Source organism: Carettochelys insculpta, chromosome 1, assembly GCF_033958435.1.
Source record: "Carettochelys insculpta isolate YL-2023 chromosome 1, ASM3395843v1, whole genome shotgun sequence".
In the NCBI taxonomy this organism is placed as follows: Eukaryota; Metazoa; Chordata; order Testudines; family Carettochelyidae; genus Carettochelys; species Carettochelys insculpta.
In genome coordinates, this window is record NC_134137.1 from 11,714,110 (window position 1) to 11,736,058 (window position 21,949).

Consider the following 21,949-nt stretch of genomic DNA (forward strand, 5'->3'; position numbering starts at 1 on the left):
CATCCTCCCCATCCCACCTCTCGCCCACCCCGAGCATCTTCACACCTCCCACCTGCTCCATCCCGCCCCACCCTGCCCCAGGCATAACATCCAGCTCCTCCAGCCTGATCCCACTGCGGGCGTGCCGTCCTGCCCACCCCATTTCCTGCCCACCTTGCCCTGAGCATCTTCACACCTCCCACCTGCTCCATGCCACCCCACCCTGCCCCAGGCATAACATCCAGCTCCTCCGGCCTGATCCCGCTGCGGGCGTGCCGTCCTCCCCACCCCCTCCCACCCGCCCCGAGCAACCCCTCCTCCCTCCTCTCGCCTGCTCCATCTCATCCCACCCTGCCCCACCCCATCCAGCTCCTCCCACCCAATCCTGGCCAGGGCATGCTGTCCTCCTCCTCCGCCCCACGCATGCCGTCCTACTCCCGCCTGTGCTGCGTTACCTTCAACTTCTCCAGCTGGGACTGGGCAGCTTTTTCGTTCTGGGCCAGCGTTTTGTTCAGCTCCTCCACCTGGCAGGGAGGGGAGAGCAGTCACCAGCTGCTTGGGGCATTCCCTCTGAAAGCAGCACCCGCCCCGCACCTGCCAGGATCCCCCTCCTTGCCAGCCTGCCGTGGGCCTCCTCGCACCTGGGCCCTGCTGCCAGGGGACAGCAGGTGTCAAGGCTGCGCGCAATGGAAACCCTCGGTCCGGGAGCACACGGGAGAGACCTCCACAGAGGAGCAAAGCTGAGGGCCTGGCAGCTGCCACCCCCAGCGTTCCTCTTGCTCCGGTGGCTGCCCAGGAGAGTCAGGTGCTGCCAGCCGATTAGCAGAGCACCCCCAGCCGGCAGCCTGCGTTTGTACTGGTGGTGCACCTCCGCAGACACCACAGTGCACCTAACAAATTTATTCCAGCTGCGGATGGAAGAAATTCGAGAGAACTCTGGCCAGCTCAGGGATTAACCAGCATCCTCAGCCATGGCGTGGCCAGAGCCGCAGGGGAACACCGCAGGCTTTGCAGGGCCCACCACTCAACACCCATTCCCATCCCTTCCCAGCAGAGGGGGAGCAGCCGCCCTCCAAACCAGCCGGGCGCGTCCCACAGCCCCGCCAGAGCAACCCCAGCACTAAGCAACCCTGGGGGCGGTTAGTGGCCTGAGCGAGCACCCAGGGAAGAGGGCTTGGCTCTGTGCAGGCAGGAGAGCAGCTGCATGCAAGAAGCAAGACCAGTCTCTTAAGCCCAGAGGCTTCGGGGCAGGAGAACCCCAGGCCAGGAGCGAAGCATTAGGTACCCAGCAAGCCAGGCCAGGAGCCCCAGCCCCAGCACTTTCTGCTGTCAGCTGTTTGCCGTCCAAGTGCCAACGCGAGATGCCGTCGCAAGGCCATTTGAACCAGGGGGACAATTTCCCGAGGGCCGAGCAGGAGTCTCCAGAACTGACCCTTTGTAAATCAAGGCCCCCTAGAGATCCGCAGGGCAGGGCTCTGGCCTCTGCCATGCAAGTCAGACCCGCTGATCGCAGCCATCCCTCTTGGCTGCGGCCCCCCAGGGCTCTGCTCTTGCATTTATCCTGAGCTGGACTCAGTGGGGCTCTTGGGGATTTCTGATTGAGCTCCCTGACTACTACGAGCCACGTGGGGGCTCCCCAAGGCTCCGATGTGGGAGGGAAGCTGCGGCTGGTTTCCACAGCACCACGCAGGCAGGTCCCAAGCCAGGAAAGGGCTGAGAAAGGGACAGTTAGGCATCAAGGGGACTTGCGTGACCCTACGTGGGAGCCAGCACCGCAGGCTGGTCACGTCTGTAGCCCTGTCTGGACACCAGCTCCTTACTAACTCTGGGATGAGCGCACTTGGCTCTGCTTCCCACAAGCAGGGGCCCCCTCGGCCCTGCAGGGTTGGTGCTCCCAGCCTGCGGCTTCTTAGCAAGGGAGGGGGCACGGCCCAGCAGCAAGAGCACAGAGTAGTTCAGAGGATAAACAGAGCCCAGTGGGGATCCGCATCCAGAAGACTGAGCCAGGGATACCCGCAGCCACCTCCATGGACGGGGATGCCTGGGGGCTACAAAGCGCAGCTCTGTAAATCTACAGGTTTCTAGAAACTAAAGCTGCTTCTGCAAAAAATGAGCTGCAGATCTCCGCCCCCCCCCCGCGCCAGCGGGACAGGGATACCGCAGACCTGCAGGGCGCTAAGGCTTCCGAGCCAGCCCTGCCTCCCAGCAGCCAGAGCCCCTGCTCCATGCAGCAAGGCACCTGGGGGCCATGCAGTCCTGCAGCATGCAAGGGGTGAACACCCAAGCAAGCTGCAAGGGGCTGGCGACAAAGATGGCCCCCGTGGAGGGCTCCATGGAGGTCGCCTGTGACCAGGCACGTGGGCAGTTTATAAATCAGAGGTTCTTTCCTGCACACCAGTGCTGGAACCAGCACGGGCCAGGAAAGCCACGCTGCCACCTGAGCCTGCTCACACACCAGCACCGGGACTAACGGCTCAGCAGGGCCACAGCCTGCCCTGTGCTGCCGCTGCCCTTGGGATCGCTCGGGGGACAGCGCACCCAGGTGCAGACAGCGTCTCACTCCCAGCGGAGGGAACCAGCAGCTGGGGCGCGGCACAGACCGGCAGATCTTCGGCGCGGGAAGCGGGGCTTGTCGTCACTTACAGAGCAGGTCGGTGCTAAGGCCTCGTCCCTTAGAGCCCCCACCTCTGGCCAGTCTGGATTCACTCTACACGTGGCGGCCTCGTCCTGGCCTCGCTGCTTGGCACACGGCAGCACAGAACCGATGCCCTGGCTGCAGGTGGGGAGCAGACCGAGCAGGAGACCAATTCCCAGCTGCTGGGGGTGGAGAACGCCAGCTCGGCCGGCCTCTGGGGCTCTCCGTGCAGCCCATAGCTGGGCTGGGGCGGGCAGGGGAACTGAGCCAGGCTGGCCTAGGCCGAGTGCTCTGCCCAGCAGCGTTTGAGGCAGCTACGTGAGTAGCCCCCGGGGTGAACGTGCAGCCCAGGGGAGTGAACCAGCGCTGGCGGCTTGGTTCCCTGGGAAGGCAAACAGCTGACAGGAGCCGGCGGCCCCAACGGGAAGCAGCAGCAGCAGCTAGAGTCATGCACAGTCACCGCTTGAGCAGCCAGCACCTTGCACGCGTTACCTGCTTAGCTTGTTCTTTCCGAGACGCCTCGAGCTGCTCCACCTGCACGACGGGGCAAGCAAGGAAGGCGCCAGTGAATACCCCCACGCGCCAGGGTCGGACCACCCGGGGCGCCCTCTCCGGGGTGGCTGGGGGCCGTCTGGACCCTCCAGAGAGCGGGGCCTGTCTCTGCTCTCACCAGATCCTGAACAGGCCAGCCTAGATCATTCCGCCAGGCCGGCGGAGGGGCCCAGCCGCTTGCGCTGAGATCTCGGCGACGGCTCTGCAGTGCCCCAGCTCCCTGGGAATCACGCCAGGGCGCAACTGGCTCGTGGAGCTACCCGGCCGCCTGGGCCTCCTGAGCAGAGAGGCTGCCTTCTGGGCCAGCTGGCCTGAGTGGAATTAGCTGCCAGCTCTACCACCTCTCCTGGGATGTCCCAGCACGTGTCATGGGGCCGGCAAGGCTTTGGACACTGCTCACCGGAGACACCTGCTTCCCTTCTGCACTCCCCACCGGCAGCCAGGCCCGGCCTGCCTTTACCAGCAGGCCTGAGACAGAGTCCTACGCTGGGCAGCTGCACTTCCACCCCCGGGAGCCCATAGGCGAGGGACGCCTTTCCCACCCCGGTCACACCCACGCCCAGCGGCCTACCTGAGCCGTCAGCTTCTGCCTCTCCTCCTGGAACTTCTGCCTCTCCTCGAGGACCCTGACCTTGGCGTTCTCGTACTTGTTGGTCATGGCCTCCAGCTTCTTCACCGCCTCGGCGGCTTCTTGTTGGCTCCCAGCCACCCGCTGCTCCAGCTCCGCCTTGAGAGCTGCCACCTCCTGGCCGTGCCTCTCCTGCATCTGGCTGAGCTCCGCGTCAAACCTCTTCTGCCCTTGGCTGGACTTCTCCCGCAGGCCGCGGTTCTCCTCCAGCAGCTGGGCGTGGGCCCGCTGCAGCCCGGCCAGCCGCTCTGCATAGGCGGTGCTCTCCCCCTGCAGCCTCTGCACGGCGCGATCCTGCTCGGAGAGCCGCTCCTTGAGGCAGGGGAGCTCGGCCAGCTCCGCCTTGGCTCTGGCGAGCTCGGCCTGCAGAGCACCGGCTGCTTTCTGCCGCTGCTCTAGCTCCTCGCGGTGTTTGCTCCCCAGGGAGGACAGCTCCGCCTGCTGCTGCTGGCAGAGGCGTTTCATTGGCATCAGCTCCCCAGCCAAGGCCTGGGCCTTGGCCAGCTCCCCCTGCAGAGAGGACAGGAGCTGTTCCTTCTGGAGGCACTTCTCCTGCCAGGCCTTCCCCTCTCGGCGGAGCTCCTCCTGGCGCTCGCCTTGGGAGCTCAGCTCCCTCTTCAGGGCCTCGATGGACAGCCTCTGCTTCTCCGTCTCCTCCTGGTAGGCCTGCACTTCGCCCTTCATGAGGGCGCATCTCTCAGCCGCCCGCGCGGCGGCGGTGGCCATCTCTGTCTGCAGCAGCCGCAGGCGCTCCTCTAGCTTCTTGCTCTTGTCCGACTCCGCCAGGATGAGGCGCTTCAGCTCCTTGCTCTCGCCCTCCTTCTCCAGGACCTGCAGGTGGAGGATGGACACCTCCTGCTCCACGCTGGCGAGCAGGCTGGTCTTCCGCTCCACTTCCTGACAACACCGGGAAAGCTGCTCCTTCCAGCTCTCCTCCAGCTTGCCCTGCTCTTGAGCTGCTGAGCGCAGAGACACCAGCTCCTTCTCTGCAGCGGCAACGGAGTCTTTGCTCCGGGCCAGCTCCCTCTCCGTATCCAACAGCTCCTTCTTCAGCAGCTCTATGGTGCCTTCTTGCCCAGCCTGCGCGGCTCTAGAGGCTTCCAGAAGTTTCTCCAGCTCCCCCGCTTTCTGCTTCTGCTGCGTCACATCTCTCCTCAGAGCCTCCAGCTCTGCTCCCTGGGGCGCCGGTGGAGGTGCTTTGGTTTGAGCCGCTGCTTTCTCCAGTCTAGCAATGGCGTCGCGCTGCTCCTGGCATGTCTGCTGCAGTCTCTGCATTTCCAAGTGGAGAGTCTTGGTCTCCTTCAGCTTCTCCTGGTAGAGGTCTTGGCTGGAGCTAGAGTCCTGCTCCTTCTGTCGGATCTTCTCCTGGCCCTGAAGTTCTTTCTCCATCTTGGCCACCCGTTCCTTCAGGGCCTCCACAGAGGCGAGCTCCCCTTTCAGCTTCACCACAGTCTTCTGCAGGTCTCTCAGCTCCTCGCTGCGGGAGACGTTTTTCAAGCGGAGCTCACCCAGTTCCCCTTCCTTCTCCTCGATCAGCCCCAGGGACCTGGCCAGCTCTTGCTGGTGAGCAGACTGCTCGGCCCGTTGCTCGTTGAGGGAGTTCTGCAGCTGGACTTCCAGCTCTGCCTTGCCAGCCTTCTCCGCTGCCAGGTCTGCCTTGGCTCGCTCCAGCTCCCCCGTCAGACGCTCCAGCTCCGCGGCTCGAAGCAACAGCTCCTGTCCGTGCTTCTGCAGGGCTTCCTCCAGCTTGGCGTTCAGCTGCTTCACCTCACCGGAGAGCGTCTCTGCTTCTCGCTCTCTCTCTCTCAGGACCAGCGTTGCTCTGGAGAGATCAGACTCTGTAGCGGTTAGCTCCTCACGCTTCTGTTCTCCCAGGCGCTTCACCGTCGCTTCAAGCTCTGCTGTCTTCAGCCTCTCGTCGGAGAGCTCCCGGGTGAGCGCCTTGAGGGCCTTGGTGGCCTTATGTGCCTCCATCTCCAGCTGAGCTGCTTCCTGCTGGGACGCCGCTGTCTTCTCCTGCAGAGAGGTGAGATTGTCCCTGAGCTTCAGCTCCACGCTTGCCTTCTCCTTGGCCTGTGCCAGGGCGTTGGAGAGCTCAGTCTGAAGCAGCGCCAGCCTCTCCTGTTGCTCCATGGTCAGGTGCTTTATCTGCGCCTCCAGCTCCACCACTCGGCCCTGCTCCGCCTGGAGCTGCTGGCAGGCCAGCTTGTGGTCTCCGCTCAGAGCTTTGATCATCTCCTCCAGCCTCTGGCGCTCTTCTTCCCCAGCTTCGGCAGCTGAAGACATTTTGGCCAGCTGGCATTGCAGCCGGTCTGTCTCTGCCTTGTGTTCGTCTTCCAGCTGCTCCACCTGCCGTGCAAGTGCTTGTCTCTTTGCTTGCTCCTCACCCATGTCCTGCAGAGCCTCGTCTCGGGCCTCTGCTAGCTTCTGGATTTGGGACTCCAGCTCAGTTATCCTTTTAAGATTTCCTTCCAGGGTCTCCGCAGCTCTCCTCTTCTCGTCCTCCAAGATCCCCTCTGTATTCCGGGCCGACTCCTCCATGGACAGGAGTCTCTCTTGGAGCTGGGTGTTTTCCTTGGCCAACCTCTCCCTGTCCGAGAGTTTCTGCTGGCCCTCTTTCAGCTTGCTCTCTAGTTCTCGGACCTGGGCTCTCAGCGACTCAGCAGCTTGCGCATGGGCCTCGCTCTGAGAGCACTGGGCCGTGAGTTCAAGGACTCTGGCATCCAGTTCTTGGAGTCGCTGGCTCAGCTCAGCTTTCTCCCTTTGTGCCTCTGCAGCACAGGCCTGGCTGGTGTCTCTGGCCTTCTCCAGAGTCTGCAGCTGAGCGGTCAGGGCTGCCAGCTCCGCTTCCTGCTTCTGCTGAAACTCCTGGAGCTGCTGCAGGGCAGACTCCCTTTCCTGCTTGGCCTTCGCGTGCTCTTCTCTCAGGGCGGCCAGCTGTCTGGCTTCCCCTTCGCTGGTGGCTTCCATCTGCTGGGTGAGCAGCACCAGCTTCTCCTCGCTGTGCTTCAGGGTGTCAGTGAGCTGGCGCACTTGCAAGCTCAGCCCTCGGATGGTCTCCCCGGAAGACTGCTCTTGCTTCTGGAGATCTTCCACCAGCTGGCCCTTCTGAACCCTCTCCTCCTCCACCTGCTGGTGGAGAGCCACCATCTCCTGGTCCCGCTGGAGCAGGAAGCCGTTGAGCTTGGCAATCTCGGCGGTGAGCGTGTTTACCTGGGCAGTCAGGTGCTCCTCCTGCGCTCTGGAGTCCTGCTCCAGCTTCTCTTTCGCCAGGTGCAGCTCCGAGACCGAGCTCTGCAGGCTGGCAATGAGGCCTGTGAGCTGGAGTTTCTCCTCTTCGAAGCGGCTCCGCTCAGACAGAAGAGCTGCCTCCCGGAGACCCTTCTCCTCTTCCAGCTGAAGGATGGTGGCTTGGAGCTCCAGCCCTTTAGCCGAGAGGCTGCTCACTTCCTGCTTTAAGTCTTCAAGCTGATGAGAGAAAGGGAAACACCCCTCAGTGGTATTCCACCTCCGGGGCAAACCCCCCACTCAGACACCCTACCCAGCTCTCGAGTGGTCTTCCTTCTCCCACCCTTGCCATGCCCCAGAGTGAAAGGGGCTGGGGTTTGCCTTGCCAGGCAAGTGCTCAGCTCTTGAGTGTCTTGCTGCTGTGCTAGAAGGCTGGCTGCAGATACCAATTAAATAGAAGGTGGCTTATGAATCATAGGGCTGAAAGGGACCTCAGGAGGTCATCTAGTCCAGCCCCCTGCTTCAAGCAGGATCAACCCCCACTAAGTCTTCCCAGCCAGGACCTTGTCAAGCTGGGACTAAAAAACCTCTAGGGATGGAGATTCCACCACCTCCCTAGGCAACACACTCCAGTGCTTCACCACCCGCCTGGGGAAGTAGTTTCTCCTAATATCCAACCTACACCTCTCCCTCTGTAACTTCAGCCCATTGCTCCTTGTTCTGCCATCTGACACCACTGAGAACAGCCCCTCTCTATCCTCTTTAGAGCCCCCCTTCAGGAAGTTGAAGGCTGCTACTAAATCAGCCCTCAGTCTTCTCTTCTGTAAACCAAACAAGCCCAAACCCCTCTGCCTCTCCTCATAGGTCATGTGCTCCAGCCCCTTAAATCACTTTTGTTGCCCTCCACAGAACCTGCTCCCATGAATCTGTGCCCACAGAGATGTGGGTAGGACTTCCCCTGCTTTGCTTTCCTCAGCAGATGAGGGGGACTGCTCTGAAGTCCTCTGCATTTGCTTCTGCGCTAGCTGCTCCTGTAACCCCTACCTACCTTGAGAACGTCCCCCATGACCTCTCCTTTCTCCTGCTTGCCACTCTCCCCCAGCTTGGTCAGCTGATCCTCCAGCAGAGAGATCTTCCCCTGCAGAATCTCTACCTTCTCCTCCAAGCACTTCTGCCGGGAAAAAGACTCAAGTGTGAGGAACGTGGTGAACATAGAATCATAGGGCTGGAAAGGACCTTAGGAGGTCATCTCGTCCAGCCCCCATGGGAAGGGAACAATCAATCATAGAAATGTGGGGCTGGAAAGGTCTTAGACGGTCACAGAGCTCATCCCCCTGCTGAGACAGGGCCAAGGAAACCTGGAACATCCCTGGCAGGCCCAATTTGTTCTCGCAATCCTCCAGTGATGGAGATTCCTCAGCCCTCCTGGAAGCCACTTCCAGAGCTTAACTCCACTCAGAATTCGCAAGATTTTCTTAAGAGCTAGCCTAACTCCCCCTTGCTGCAGACGAAGCCGTGTCTGACCATCAGCGGACATGCAGAACCATCCTTTTAAGAACAGCCCTTCGCTGAGCAAGATTTATCAGACTCTCCTTCCGGGTAGTTCTCCGCCTTTCCCAACAGGCGGGGTTCTCACAGCCTCCGACTGCTCCTGGAGCTTCTCTGGTTTCCACTTGCAGCAACTAATATCTCATCCCAGCGGATCCAAGCTCCAACTCCTCCTCCCGCTGCTGGGATCCCAGACCCCCGTCCCCACGCATGCAGTTCCAGCCCTGTGCCCGTGACGTCTCTCTCAGCACGCCAGGAAGGACTCTTAGGAGACAGCTCATGCCTGGCGCCACTGCAGGTGGGTGCTGGGCCAGGTCCATGCCTGGCACTCCTCCCCCAGAAACAGACATGCTGCCTGCGCCCAGGGGTGACAAGCTTGGCTGTGAAGTTTGGAGCGCTGGGTCCCCATCAGACTCCCTGGCAAGGCCAGGGTTGTTGCGCCCACCACCCATGGTTCCTACCTTCTCGTGGAGAGCAGCATGGAGCTCTGTCTCCAGGCGGGCTTGTTTCTCCCCAGCCTCTGTCAGTGCCGTGCTGTGTTCCTCGGAGAGCTCGTTCAAAGCCTCTTGCAGCTGCGTCAAGTGGCTGGCAAACTCACGCAGCTGGGCCAGAACAAACAGCCCCCCGCCTGGTAAACCAGTGCCGCAGAGCAGGCTGCTCAGCTCTGCCTTCCTTCGCAGGAGAGCGCCGTGCTCAGCACACCCAGGGGATGTTTTCCTGCTTCCCTCTCCGCACCGCCCCACCCAACAACTCCACGAGCATTTGTCTGGGCTCTCAATAGAGGGGTTTAGAACCTGGGAATGGGACTGCAGGGTAGTTTTAGTCAGGGGTTCTCACCCAGGGATGCTCGGAGCTCTTCCAGGGGCACATTAACTCAGTGTTTCGCAAGCTTTTTTACAAAACTGGACTTACTTTATGTTCCTCTCTTTTTATTTCTCCTTTTGGCACAAGCATAAGTCCGAGGGCCAGTTTACGGCCTACAGGCAATTTCCTCCACCCAACCCATTACGCTTAAGTGGTTTAAACAAGTATGCTGCAGTGGCGGAAATCACAGTTGTGGGTCTGAAAATTGTAGGCATGGGGACGTGGGCTAGGTTGAAAAAGGGGGCAACGCTACAAAACAAAGGCTGAGAAACACTGGGATCAGTCGCCCAGCAGCAGTTACTGCCTCGAGACTAGGGATGTAAAATCCTGTTAACTGGTCAAACTTCAGTGGATTAACTAGGAGGAGGGGGGCAGCCGGGGGCTGGTCCGGCACAGCTGGGCTGGAGTACCTCACTGGCTGGACTGGACACCTCTCTGGTTGCACTGCAGACGAGTGGGACTCTGGCCAGGTTGGAGAGCGCCCCCCTGCCCACAGCAAGCCCCATGGGGTGAGGGGGCTGCTCCAGCCCCCATTGGTTATCTGTAACCGGGGAGCCTCTGCCGCTTGGGGGAGGCTTACCCATTAACGTCCCTAATGAAGACCCAGGCGGTGTTTTATCACCACCGGGCCCTCCCTCCTACCCGCAGCAAGCCCAGAGCCCTCCCCTGAGCGCAGCCTCACTGAGGGGGAAAAGCGGCCAGAGCCAGCAGAGTCCTGCGAAGGCCACGAAATGGACCGTCAGGGCCAGGGCAGTCCACAGCCAGGCTCCCAACTGGCCTCGCCATCGTACGCGCAGCCAGTGCGGGGGCAAAGCAGCAGGCTGCCTGAGCGCAGGCCGCAATGGATTCTACCACCAAAGGGAGACCGGGCCGGGGGTGCCTGTACCTTGAACGAGAGGTCCCCGTTCTCCTCGGAGAGCTGGTTGATCTTCCGGTCCATCTGGCCCTTTTCAGTCTTCAGGTCCTGGCACTGCTTTAGGGCCTCGCGCAGGCGCAGGATCAGGCTGCGGGAGTGACCGGGGGTGGGGGGTGTCACCCCTTCTGCCACCCAGAAGAGAGAGGAGCAGGGAGGCTGCTCCCAAAGCCCCCGGAGGTGGCTGAGGGGAAGAGGGCCCATCCCAGGGTTCCCCAACACCTTGACATCCCAGGAAGAGGTGGGAGCCGGGCTTCAGACTCAGCGTCCCTGGCTCCCAGCTGCCTGCCAGCCCCGGAGTCTGGGACGGGGTGGGGATGAGCCAGAGGCAGTCTGTAGACCTCCCTGGAACACACCAAGTCCACTCCTGGGGGAAGCTTAGAGGCCGGTGCAGATATGGACGGGCAGGTAGCCAGCAGGGTGAAGCGAGACACTTCTCTGTTACTGTCTCAGCCTAGAAGCATCACTTGGGAGCGAGCAGCTCCGCCAGGGCTTCCGAGAGAAGGCAGCAAGTGGGCGGGAACATGGTCCCCGGCCTTGTCTCTCTCTGGGCACACTGGGTGTCCTGCAAAAGGCAGGGTGCTGTTTGTGGAGCTGGGCTCCGGGGCCTGCAGCCAGAACTGGGGGACGCCAGTACCAAATGTACAGCAGCACGGAGTGAACCCGAGGCTTCAGAGGGTAGTTTTCTGGCAGGACAGCAAGACAGGAGGAGGCTGGAACACTGGAGATCGCCCAGGTCCTCCCCACGGAGTCAGTCTGAGTCTGACTACAGCACACACGCGCCTGGGCACTCCCAGGCCGGCCCAGGCCCAGGCCCAGGCTCACTATAAATACACAGCGGTAGAGCTCCCCTCCTCCCTAGTACCTGCCATCCCAGAGGAGCCGAGTGGGGTTACAGGGCGTTTTCTAACCACGCTTGGCCCACGCCCTAGTGAAATGATGGGCCCCAGCCATACAAGGGGCTCCCGAGGCCTGGGCACCAGCCAAGCTGGAGTCCTAGCAGGAAGGAGCCCTCTTGCGGGGGGGCAGAGGGGGGAGGCGGGGATTACCTCTCATTCTTCTCCCGCAGCTTTTCCAACTGCTCGGGCTCCAGCTCATCAGCAGCCTGCCTCTCATTGAGAAGAGTCAGGCGGTCAATCCGTTGCTGCATCATGCTGATTTGCGCCTCTGGGAGCAGGGGGAGGAAGAGAAGCTGGCGTTACTAGCTGGTTGGGGGCCTAGTGACAAGCTGCATCAGCCTGGCCTGCTTCCCAAGGGGCGAGCAACCACCCCACCGGCACTGCTCTTCCCAGGAGGAGATTCAGGACGAACACACCCAGAGCGCGGCTGCTCCTTGACTCCCTCACCCAGGAGAATCACACGACTCGCACGGCGGTGCTGGAGCAGCTGTTGGCTGCCAGCAACACAGCCGGCGAGGGGCAGCCAGCATCGTGCAGAGACAATGCCGCCAACACGATTCTGAGCTTGTTTCCAACATAGCTGGAGCAGTGCTTGCTGGGGTCCCCGGAGCTGCCTGGTAAAGGATCCGATCTATGCAGAACAGTTCTCCAAAGGCCGGCACGTGAGGTCTCTAAGGAGTTCTGTAGCTACACTGAAAAGCATGTGCTTAAAATCCGGGAGTTAAGGCAGCTCACCAGGAGGTGACAACCTCAGCCACGCTCTTCCAATAGGACGCAACAGGCACTTATCTCTGAGTCTGGCCAGGCATGTGCCACTAGGCTCCCAAAGGAGGCTTGTTTCCGCGCTAAAGCCAGATACTGGTTGAAAGATTGTAAAACCCGCCCGAAGGAAAAAAATCAAATCGGGAAACTAGGGTGTTGTCCTGTTTGTGACTAAAAACAAAGGACGGCTGGGCTGTATCTAAAGATGCAGAGACAGAGAATCCTTTACCTAACAGGCAAGCTGTTAGCACGCTTGCCTCATGCAAAAAAAAGTCACAGCCAGTGAGGCTGGACAACACAGCAAGCTATATTCTAGTAAGGACAGGTTGAATGTCTCTCGGCCAGCACCCACGGGACCTGATGGGAGCTAAACCAGAGAAATTCCCAGACCACGGGAGGTCAATATTGTCTAGCACGTTACCAACACTTCTACTGCTCACTGGGCTCTCAGAGGACAGTTGGGGTAAATTACAGCTAAGCAGTGCACAGAACACGGACAGCCAGGACTGGTGGCTGGAAACAAACTTTATAGGCCCATAAAGAACTGGGCCACACCCATCGTAAGTGGTCCTGCAGCTAACTAAAATCATGCCAGGTTACCGATAGCACCAGACGAGAGACTTCCAGACTAGAGAGGTTCAGCTCATATGAAGATACCTTGTTACTCAAGCCAAGGATCTAGGATGCAGGTTGTGATTTTGTTTTATACGTAATCATTTGTTTCTGGTACTTCCGCTCGCTCCCGCATGAATCTCTGTGCAGGCTGAAGCTCTCTAGCCCAGCCACCGGTCCTGGCTCTCTGTGTTCTGGGCTGTTATTTAGCTGTAATTTACCCCACAATGTCTCCTCAGAGCCCAGTGAGCAGTGGAAGTGCTGGTAATGTGCTAAACAATATTGACCTCCCGTGGTCCGGCAAGTTCTCTGGCTTGACACTGGTCAGGTCCCCACGGTGCTGGTGCTGGCTGCGGCAAGGGGCACTGAACAGCTGCCGGGCTGCAGGCACAGACAGAACACCTCCCGCTAAGGGCAGGGGCTGACAAGGTGCGTCTCAAGGCTCACCCCATACCCCCTCCACGCACACCTGCTCCACTGCTTGGGACTTCCCAGCGCTGTTGGGGGCCTGCCCCCAGAACAAGTCAGTGCAGCCCCCGTGTGTGGGAAGGGACTGGGGAGCAGAGATGGGCCGGACTTGTCCGTCTCTGCCCTCCAACAAGAGCCCCACTGCGCGGGAGGAAGGGAGGGCTCCAATGCACCCTACAGCCATGCGGCGCCTCTCCTGGTCCCCCGCAAGAGCTCCTGACCCTTCTCTGTGATGAGCTTGCGGTTCTCTGCCAGTTCCAGCTCCAGCTCATCCCGGTTTTCCCTCTCGTCCGCCAGCTGCTTCTTCAGCCGTCTCAGCTGGAACTGTGGGGCCTGCAGGATGTCACCCATGGGGGAGGCGGGCGAGCCAGACAGGAGGCTGCAAAGAAAGAGCCAGCTGGGTAACGATACCAGAGCTGTCAGGGTAGCAACGCCGACCCCGTCTGAGCTGCTCTGCCACTCGCTAGGTCCCTGTACTGAGCAGGAGAGGTTTGCGATGCGAAAGGGACCAGTGCTCAGGAAGGAGCTGTTCCCTGCTGAGCTGAACCCCTGCCTTGGGGCCCCAGGATGCCATTAAAGCTGGGCTCCCCCCCGACCCCCGAAAGCCAGGCTCCCCAGGGAGCCGAGAACGTACTTGTTCATGCTGGAGGAGGAGCCGATTTTCTGCAGCTCCAGGAAGCGCACCTCTCGCTTGCCCTGGCGGGAGAACACGGGGGACTGCTCTTCGGAGCTGGTGCTGGAGATGCTGGAGGACGAAAGCGGCACTGGGGAGATCAAACAGAAGCCTGAGTTGCCTAAGTCGCTGCCACAGGGGACCGCTTCGGAACAGAAAGCCTCAGGTTTGCAATGCCTCCGTTCCTAGGAGCCCCAGGCCAGGCCAGCTTCCAAACAGGGAACTGTCAGGTGCCAGGTAAGGCCTTAACCCCTCCTCCCGGGCGGTCCTGTCGCTCTACGTGGGAACCCAGGAGTAAAGGGTTTACCTTGCCTGCCTTGGTGGCTGGGGCAAACACCTCCCTCCCCACAAGCTGCGCTGTGTGCATCCCACCTAGCTCCCTCCCCAGAGGCGGCTGCTTTTCAGTGGTGCTGAACGTTGTGTTGTTTAGGAAGACGTTTGGATCCCCTGGAATGGGAGATGAACGTTCAGAACTGTCTACGCTGACGCAGCGTGGCTCTGACCTTGGATTTCTGTGCCGGGCCAGCACTGGCGCAGACAGGAATGCTGGGCCCGGAAATACGGCCAGAGCCGCTGGTGCAGCAAAGGAGAGATTCCCCCACTCTCCCCGCCCCCCAACCTCTGAAGAGAGACCCTATAAAGCATTGTACATCAGCGCAGGACCCCAGGGAAAGGCAACCAGAGCAGAGCAGACGTGGCGTCCCAGGGCCACGTCGTGTCAGGGGCTCGCAGCAGCCCCTGTTGGGAAAGTCGGCTTTGCAGCTAGGTTACTCTTGGACTGCTGCGGCTAGTCAGTTTCAGCACCGTGGTTTTCATGAGGCCAGCAAGCCCCAGGAAGGATGGCGGGTAAGAGAGGAGGACGGTGCCAAAGGCTTCAGGCCCGCAGGGATGGTCCCCACCCAGGCCCACCAGGAGCACTTCTCTGAACCTGCAGGCTCAGCGAGGCCCCGGTGAGATTGGGGTTTGGTGGCTCCGTACGACCGAGGTGCCATTTCTCCCCCTTGGCACAGGGCACTCACCCTTCTTCTGCAGGAAGATCTCCAAGTTGTCCCCCAGGCTCTCTTCGTTGTCGAGCACAAAGCGAAGGATTGTCGCCAGCTCGGCCTGAGACAGACACCCCAGCGTCAGCAGCTCTGCTGAGGTCGCAGCCCGGGTCCTCCCAACCAGCAGCTGTGGCTTAGCACCCAGCAAGCACCGAGAAGGCAGCTCCACGGGATGGCACCTCTCCCTGCCCCAGCCCGTCACACTGGGAAGGGGAAGCACTGGGGAGCTGACACTGTGACCCAGATGTTAGGGCCTGGTCGGGTCTGAGGGGTCTTTGCTCAGGCACTGAATCCACCTGCCACCAGCAGGGGCTTGTGGATCCACTGGCAGCTGAGGTGCAGAAGTCATCCTCCTTTGCAGCCCTCTCAGCCCCGAGCAAGGCAGGTCCCCGCTAGGCCCAGTTCCCAAATACTGGGAATGAGGTGAAGTGACTCGCCCAAGGCCACACTGCAGCTCAGTGGCAGAGATGAATCTAGCCCTTCCCCCACAAGCTGTGGCCCATACACCACGGCTCTCTGCTTGGATGCCTGGCCCACACAGGAAGGTGCTCCCCCTCCTTGCTTGGGCAGGGGCTGTAGGGAGAACCCAACCAGGAACCGGACGGTAGCTGAGGAGGAGGGGGAGTCAAGCCCAGCCTGGAGCAGGAGTCTGAGGGTTACCTGGATTCTGTACTCGAACTCGTCCCAGTCCCTGGGGCTTTTGGTGCTCATGGAGGCGTGGTACAGGAGCAGCATGGTCACCTGGAAACACACCGCAGCGTCGCAGTGGGGCACCGCCTCTTGAGCCCCCTACTCCGGGAGCTGCGCAGGGCCAGCTGCGCCGCCTTTCTGCCCCTGCCGGGCTGCAGACCCTCGCCCTGTGCTCAGGGCATCTGGCAGGTCCCCGACCGCAGCCCCCAGGCCCTCGTGAACAAGGCCTGGGTCAGGACGCCTGCACCGAGGGGAGGGGAGGGGGGAAGGAGGTGCTAAGCCGCCTCGCTCCACCCAAGGGCTCCGGAGCGCTCTGGGGCCTGTGCCTTGCACTCAGCTCTCAACAGGCAGGCAGCACCCCAGGCAACTGTTACACTGAAGGGCCCGTAACCCTCCCCAGGCCCGGACAGGCTCAGCTGGTCCAGGCGCAGACACACGACAGCAGCAGATACCTTGGCCAGTTCCAGCTCCTCTCCCTCCAGGAGTCTGGGCAGGGACACGGGGCTCTCCGTGGTTGACTTGTGCTTGCAGTGCTCTGCAGAGAATCCAGAGAGTTCTAGTCACACGCCTGGTTACTCTTGCACTGCCGGCGGGTGGGTTAGATGGGATCTCGGGCCTCCTCCCTCACTTCCCCTTTCAAATGCCATCGTGGGCCAACCTCCCACTCCAACCCCTACGCTCCCTGGAAGCTGGGTGCTTGCGCAGCCGCCCAGCTGATTAGCAGAGCGCCCGCAGCTGGATTTTTTATTCCCACTGGTGGTGCACGTCTTGGTGCACATAAAATTTATTCCGTGCCCAGATGTGAAAACAGGTGTGGAAGGGATCAGAGGGAACATTGCTCAGGGCCCATCAGAATGAGGGCCAGTGTAAGCTAGCGGCCACAGAGCTGAAATGGGGGGAAAAGGGAACCTCTGAGTCGCTCCACAGGCAGCGGCTCTCGGACGGATCTAACCCCTTGGCAAGGCGACCGCCCCCTGCCGCAAATCCCTCCGCCTCCCCACCTCCAGCTCCCCGCAAGCCGCCCACCCCGCGCTCGGTCTGCACTTCCCTGGGAGGGGGCAGCTTGGTTGTAAGCTGACGCGGGTCTTCTAGCTGGGTTTGGCTGGGGCACAGGGCAATCCCTGAGGGTGAGCTGGCATTAGCTGCTCACGCTTGGCGCTGCCTTTGCCCCTGGAAGTCAGCCCTGTTTGAGATGGGCTGAGGGGTACTGCCCCGCAGCAGGGTGTGGAAATCGTATCCTCGGCAACACTGGGGTTGGGATGCAGGGAAGGCTCCGGCTGGGGATACAGGCTCTGAGCTGAGGCTGTGATGGAAGGTTTCGGGTGCACAAGAGGGCTCCAGGCTGGGACTGAGGGGGTCAGAGGGCCTGGGGGGAGGGGGAGGGGCTCCAGGCTGGGGCAGGGGGCTCTGAGGTACAGCGGGGTGCTGCAGGCTGGGACCAAGGGTTCAGAGGACGGGGAGGGGGAAAGGTTAGCGGCACAGGGTCCGGGCAGCATCGCATCAAGCAGCTCCCGGAAGCAGCAGTATGTCCCCACAAGGCTCCCACACAGAGGCACCGGCTGGCGGCGTTGTGCACTACCCTGTCCACAGGCACCGCTTCCTCTGGCCGCCCCGCGTGGCCAATGGCCACGTCAAAGCAGGAGCTGGAGTGGGGACAGCATGCCAGAGGCGGGGACGTCCTTGTGCTCTCAGGAGCCACCTGGAGCAGGACAAGCCCCAGGCCCCACTGCCTTGTGGGAGCTGGAGGAGCAGACTGAAATGGCCAACAGCCTGGATGCAGCCCTCGGGCCATAGTCTGCCCAGCCCTGCTCCAGGGCCTGCACTGGCAGGTGCCCTTAGGAAACACAGCCGCTTGCTGCTCTGGAGCCAGGGCAGGACTGCTGAGCTCCCAGGAGCCTAGGTGGCTTCAGTGACCCTGAGCCTGACCTATTCTACCCAGAAGAGCCTGGCATCCAGGCATGCTCACGGGGGCAGACGGCGAGTTCAAACCCAGATGCTTCCCCGAGGGCCGGGCCGAGGAGATTCTTACTCTGTAGGAAGCTGCAGATGAACTCAATCCTCTCCGGCAAGGGCTGCTGCAGAACGGCCTGTCCCTCCTGGGAGCCATGGCTGAAAGAGTGCACACGGGTGACTTGAATACTCGGGGCTCGAGTGCTGCTCAGACAGCGCTTGGTGCTTTAAAGCGGACTGGCTGGATGTTACGCAGCAGACTGCACGCCTCGCCCATTTCCTGGGCCAGCTCAAGTAACAAGCACAGCCAAGATCAGAGTCTCTTGGCCAGGACCGGGGGAGCGTGCCCAAATCACACAGTTTACAGACCCTGGCCAGAAGGGCCATCATCTCTTCCCACCTACACCCTCCACAAAAACACACACACGGCGCAACCACCACCCCCCATTCCAACTGGTAAACACAGACCCCACCCGCCCTGTTTGTACAGAGCTTGGCATGAGCCAGGCTTTGGTTCGCTGCCCTACTTGTGAACTGACCGAACAGCCCAGCTCTGGGAATTAGTCACTGCTGGTGACTGGCCGGCAGAGGGCGCTTGCAAATACACCTTTCCCTGCTAAATGAGGCAGCGGATTTAACAAAAGGCAGTCCTGGAGCACCTCGAAGGCTAATAAAACCATTCATTAGGCGATGAGCTTGGGTGGGGCAGACCCACTTCTTCAGAGCTGGGGAACCCTGCTAAACGGAACCCGGCACGACGAGAATTAACAGAACAATAGGAAAAAAGTGAAAAAAAGAGACTAGCACCAGGTTGCAAAGGGAGACATCCGAGCTGCCGTTCGTTCTCCACTTCACTACTCTGCACCTGGGACTCAACGGTATCAATTACTTTACGCATTACTAGGACAGCTTCCCCAGCTCAGACATGCCTCGTGTTTCCAGGAAGCCCACTTAGGGGACACTTGCAGTAAGTCATTTTCTTCCCTCTCTTCCGGCCCCCCCTTTGCACCCCCCACCCCCCGTCCTATGCAGCTGATTCATCACCTTCCATTTCTTTCTTTTCTACCTGCCTGTCTGCACGATTCGCGCTGTCAGTTTCCGTCTATCAGGGTTCTCCAGCTCTGAAGAAGTGGGTCTGCCCCACTCAAGCTCGTCACCTAATGAATGGTTTTGTTAAGTCTTCAAACTGCTCCAGGACGGCCTTTTGGTTTTGTGAAGATGCAGCCTCACAGCCCCAACTCTCTGGATCGGAAAAGCGCAGCCAAGCCCAGCCCCCGGCTCTTTCGAACCGGGCGAGAAGCCGCTGGTGGATTAGAACTACTCTTTTGCAGCTGCAGAGCAGGCTCTAGTGTGGAAAGTGCCTCCTGCTACCTGGGAAGCTTCTGAAGCGTTCGCACTCCTGGCACGCGGCTCTCCTAGGGCTAATAGCTCAGAGAGTTCTCACGCTTGGCTCTGACCAATCTGTTAAGATTCTGACAGATGCACCTACATGCACCAGTTAAGAGTCAGTGGAGAGGCTCTTATACCAACCCTGAGTTCAGTCCGATAGTTGCATTTAAAGTTGCACCAAGTTTTTAAGGACGGGAACAGGGAGTTAAGGGCCCACTTCAACAGGCCACATTTCCCCCACAAGAGCTGATGGCACTAGGTGACACTCGGACAGCACATGGGCCTGCAAGCCTTGGGAACATCAGGCTTGTCTGACATCCCCTGCTCTTGCAGGGGAAAAAAACACCAGGGCCTGGAACTAGCCGGGCAGTGAAAAAACGCACAAGGCTGGTTTTGGGTTTGGAATTTGGTCACTGGCCTGCAGAGCATCAGCACCTTGGGATTTTCACACCAGTGTCTTGACAGGCCGGAGAGTTCACCTGCTGACTAGCAGGTCCCACCTCACCTTCCCTACAGCCCCCTGCTTTCTGATCCTCTGCTATTGCCAGGCCCAGCCAGTCCACACAGGGCATGCTCCTGGCACAGCTAAATTTGTTCATCTGAAGTAGAGAGCAGATGGAGATTAGCCAAGGCTGACTAAATATATCCCCTGCAGGCAGCTCCTTCCTCCACGCCCCAGACAAAGTCAGCCTGCTGTCGAGCAGGGGTCTCTCATTACCTAGCAGGAGAGCTAATTATAGATGACAGGCTTCCCCAAAGACTGCTAAAGGAAGGGTTTGCAGTGCTGGAATGTGAATGGGTCTTAATGACATCGACCGAACCCTGGCACATGCTCGGTTTTATTTCAGCTTCCATCACCTCTGACGCTATTGCACCAACATGCAGCCATCAAACACTGCTCCAGAAAAGCAACTCCTACAAAGCCTTTCTCCAAAACATCAACACTTCCTCTCCCCCAGGTCTCTGAGCATTTGGGCGGCTGCCCAGGAGAGATTCAGGTGCCAGCCAGCTGATTAGCAGAGCGCCCTCAGCTGGTGGCATGCGTGTCTACCGGTGGTGCGCATCCATGCATGCTTTGGTGCACATAAGAAAATTTATTCCACCCCAGTGGAAAAATTTAAGAGGAAACCCTGCTCAGCACCCTCACTTCTGAAAGCCACCTGCTACAGAACTGCCCAACCACTGTCGGGGTTTCCCCAAGAAATGTACCGTTGACAAGGGAGCGCTTGGCCTTGGAGTGGTGCAGCTTGGAACAAGGGTCATCTATGGGATCACGGCACCTATGTACTGCACAGAGCCGTCCTGTACAACTTCAGCATTAGACGCGTCAACCTCAGCAAGAAGAATGAGATTATCACCTTTGACACGTGGCAGGTCTGAGGCCTTGGTCCACAGCCACCTTTGGATAGCAGAAAGTTGTCCCCCCACATCCCATCTAATCACATCAGAACTGCCAGGCTGTTAAGGCGGCAGCCTGGCCCACCAGTCCCCTTCCCCGCCAGACAAAGAAACAGGCCTAAAACAGCATGGCAAGGAATCACTAATATCTGTGACTGTGAAATCTATATTTCTTTATGGTTTTGGCTTTCGGGTCCACATGGCTCTATTGTTTCTCTGCAAGGTTTCAGTCTGCTTCTCTGATTGCTTCTGTCTGTTACATAACTAATTTTCTAAGTTTAAATCAAGCAAGGGGGCGTGACTTTAAAAGAACTCTTTCACAATACATTCCAACGGGTCAAAGAATTCGTGTGTGGTACCCAAGTGTGAAACAATGGGCTGAGGGATAGCTAAGCAGGACTCGGGTGTCACTGCATAAACTGGGGTGCAAAATGAAATTTTTTGGAACCAAACTGCAGTATTTGGCCCAAGCTCAGAGCAAAACTCTGCCCATGACATTGTACAGGAGCTGGAAGAGCCGCGGATGACGGGATCCTGGCTGACCACCAGGAAAATCTCAGCTCTTACGGGGAGCGGTAGGCATTACACACTCAGCATGTGCATTACATGGCAGTAACTGCTAACAAACAGAGGTTCAGACTATTTCTGGGTAAGGGTCTTTCACTGGTAAAAGACCCCACAAACCTGCAGATTACGCCCTGAGCCCTAGCAACTGGTGTAAGGGTTGTCCTCAGCCCTGCAGACTAGGCACAGTTAAGGTGCTTTTCCCCAGAAGCCTAGGAACTGGGAAAGGATGGGAGTGCCTAAATTAACTGACCACTGCCTTGAGCACGTGGAAGGGTAGCGGTGGGGTGCCCTAGAGTGTGGGTAACCCCCCACCCAGCTCTTCATAGCCAACCGCTCTGGTAAGTCCTCTGATCATCCCCCATCCAAAGCCCAGCTGGCCCTTATGGTGGATGGAGGATCATCAGAGGCAGGACTACATTCTGCCCTTGGTTACACCTGTGGAGCCCTGATAAAGGCTGCCGATGAAGGCAGGATCTGCCCGACAAAACTACCCTAAACCACAATGGCTGGGAGGGAATGAAAGGGAAGCCCCTGCTTGAGTCCAGGGGAGCCTGCAAGGCTGCCAGTTGGACCCACCCCCTTTTTCCCCATTGGCCACAGTTCTTTTAACACTCCTGCCCCTGTGCTTGAGTTGTACTGGCCCCAGGATATGAGAAAGACAGGGTGTGCGCGGCGGGGAGAGGGCTGAAATTAGCTTTTACTGCGCCACCTCCTGCTGTTGAACGAGATGAGTTTTCCAGCTCACACAAAGCTCTTCTTTCTGCAGGTTTCAGGAAGGCACTCAGGATTTGTCGACACTTCAGAGTTTAACGAGCAGCCACGGCAGCGCCTTAAACAGGCGCCGCAGCCACAGCGCAAGCCCTGGGAGAAAGCGCTACAGACCGCCTCTGCAGGGGGAGTAGTTAGCTCCCAGCACCTTCGCCTGGGAGCGTTACAGCAGCCCAGGTTGCTTGGCAGAAGGCATTAGTGCATGCATGTTGCGAGACGAGCGCGTTGCAGGTGAAGCAGGCCGCTTTTGCCCTGGGACAGCAGAGGGGCTAAGGGGGCGAGTGGCTTACAGATCATTGTAAGGAGCGATAAACCCAGTGCCTTTATGGCGGGTGTGACGTTTGGTGTCTAGCAAAGCTAGGGATTTACGCTCCAGGCGCCTT

At 59.5% G+C, this 21,949-nt stretch overlaps 1 protein-coding gene across 5 annotated transcripts in view; it reads right to left on the reverse strand.

The window, feature by feature from the left end:
* NUMA1 (nuclear mitotic apparatus protein 1) overlaps nt 1-21,949 on the reverse strand; it is a 66,090-nt gene that overhangs the window by 10,356 nt on the left and 33,785 nt on the right. For 4 of the 5 annotated variants that reach the window (XM_075015377.1, XM_075015211.1, XM_075015294.1 and 1 more), the window contains 13 exons: nt 17,461-17,603; nt 15,947-16,029; nt 15,465-15,545; nt 14,781-14,865; nt 13,723-13,852; nt 13,310-13,467; nt 11,397-11,514; nt 10,321-10,438; nt 9,032-9,172; nt 8,071-8,193; nt 3,738-7,262; nt 3,107-3,148; nt 435-503 (listed from right to left, as the gene is read on the reverse strand). In XM_075015377.1, the coding sequence (XP_074871478.1) occupies nt 435-503; nt 3,107-3,148; nt 3,738-7,262; nt 8,071-8,193; nt 9,032-9,172; nt 10,321-10,438; nt 11,397-11,514; nt 13,310-13,467; nt 13,723-13,852; nt 14,781-14,865; nt 15,465-15,545; nt 15,947-16,029; nt 17,461-17,603 (4,816 nt within the window). The remainder of the gene's footprint in view (nt 1-434; nt 504-3,106; nt 3,149-3,737; nt 7,263-8,070; nt 8,194-9,031; nt 9,173-10,320; nt 10,439-11,396; nt 11,515-13,309; nt 13,468-13,722; nt 13,853-14,780; nt 14,866-15,464; nt 15,546-15,946; nt 16,030-17,460; nt 17,604-21,949) is intronic. The other variant, XM_075015467.1, reaches the window with a different exon arrangement.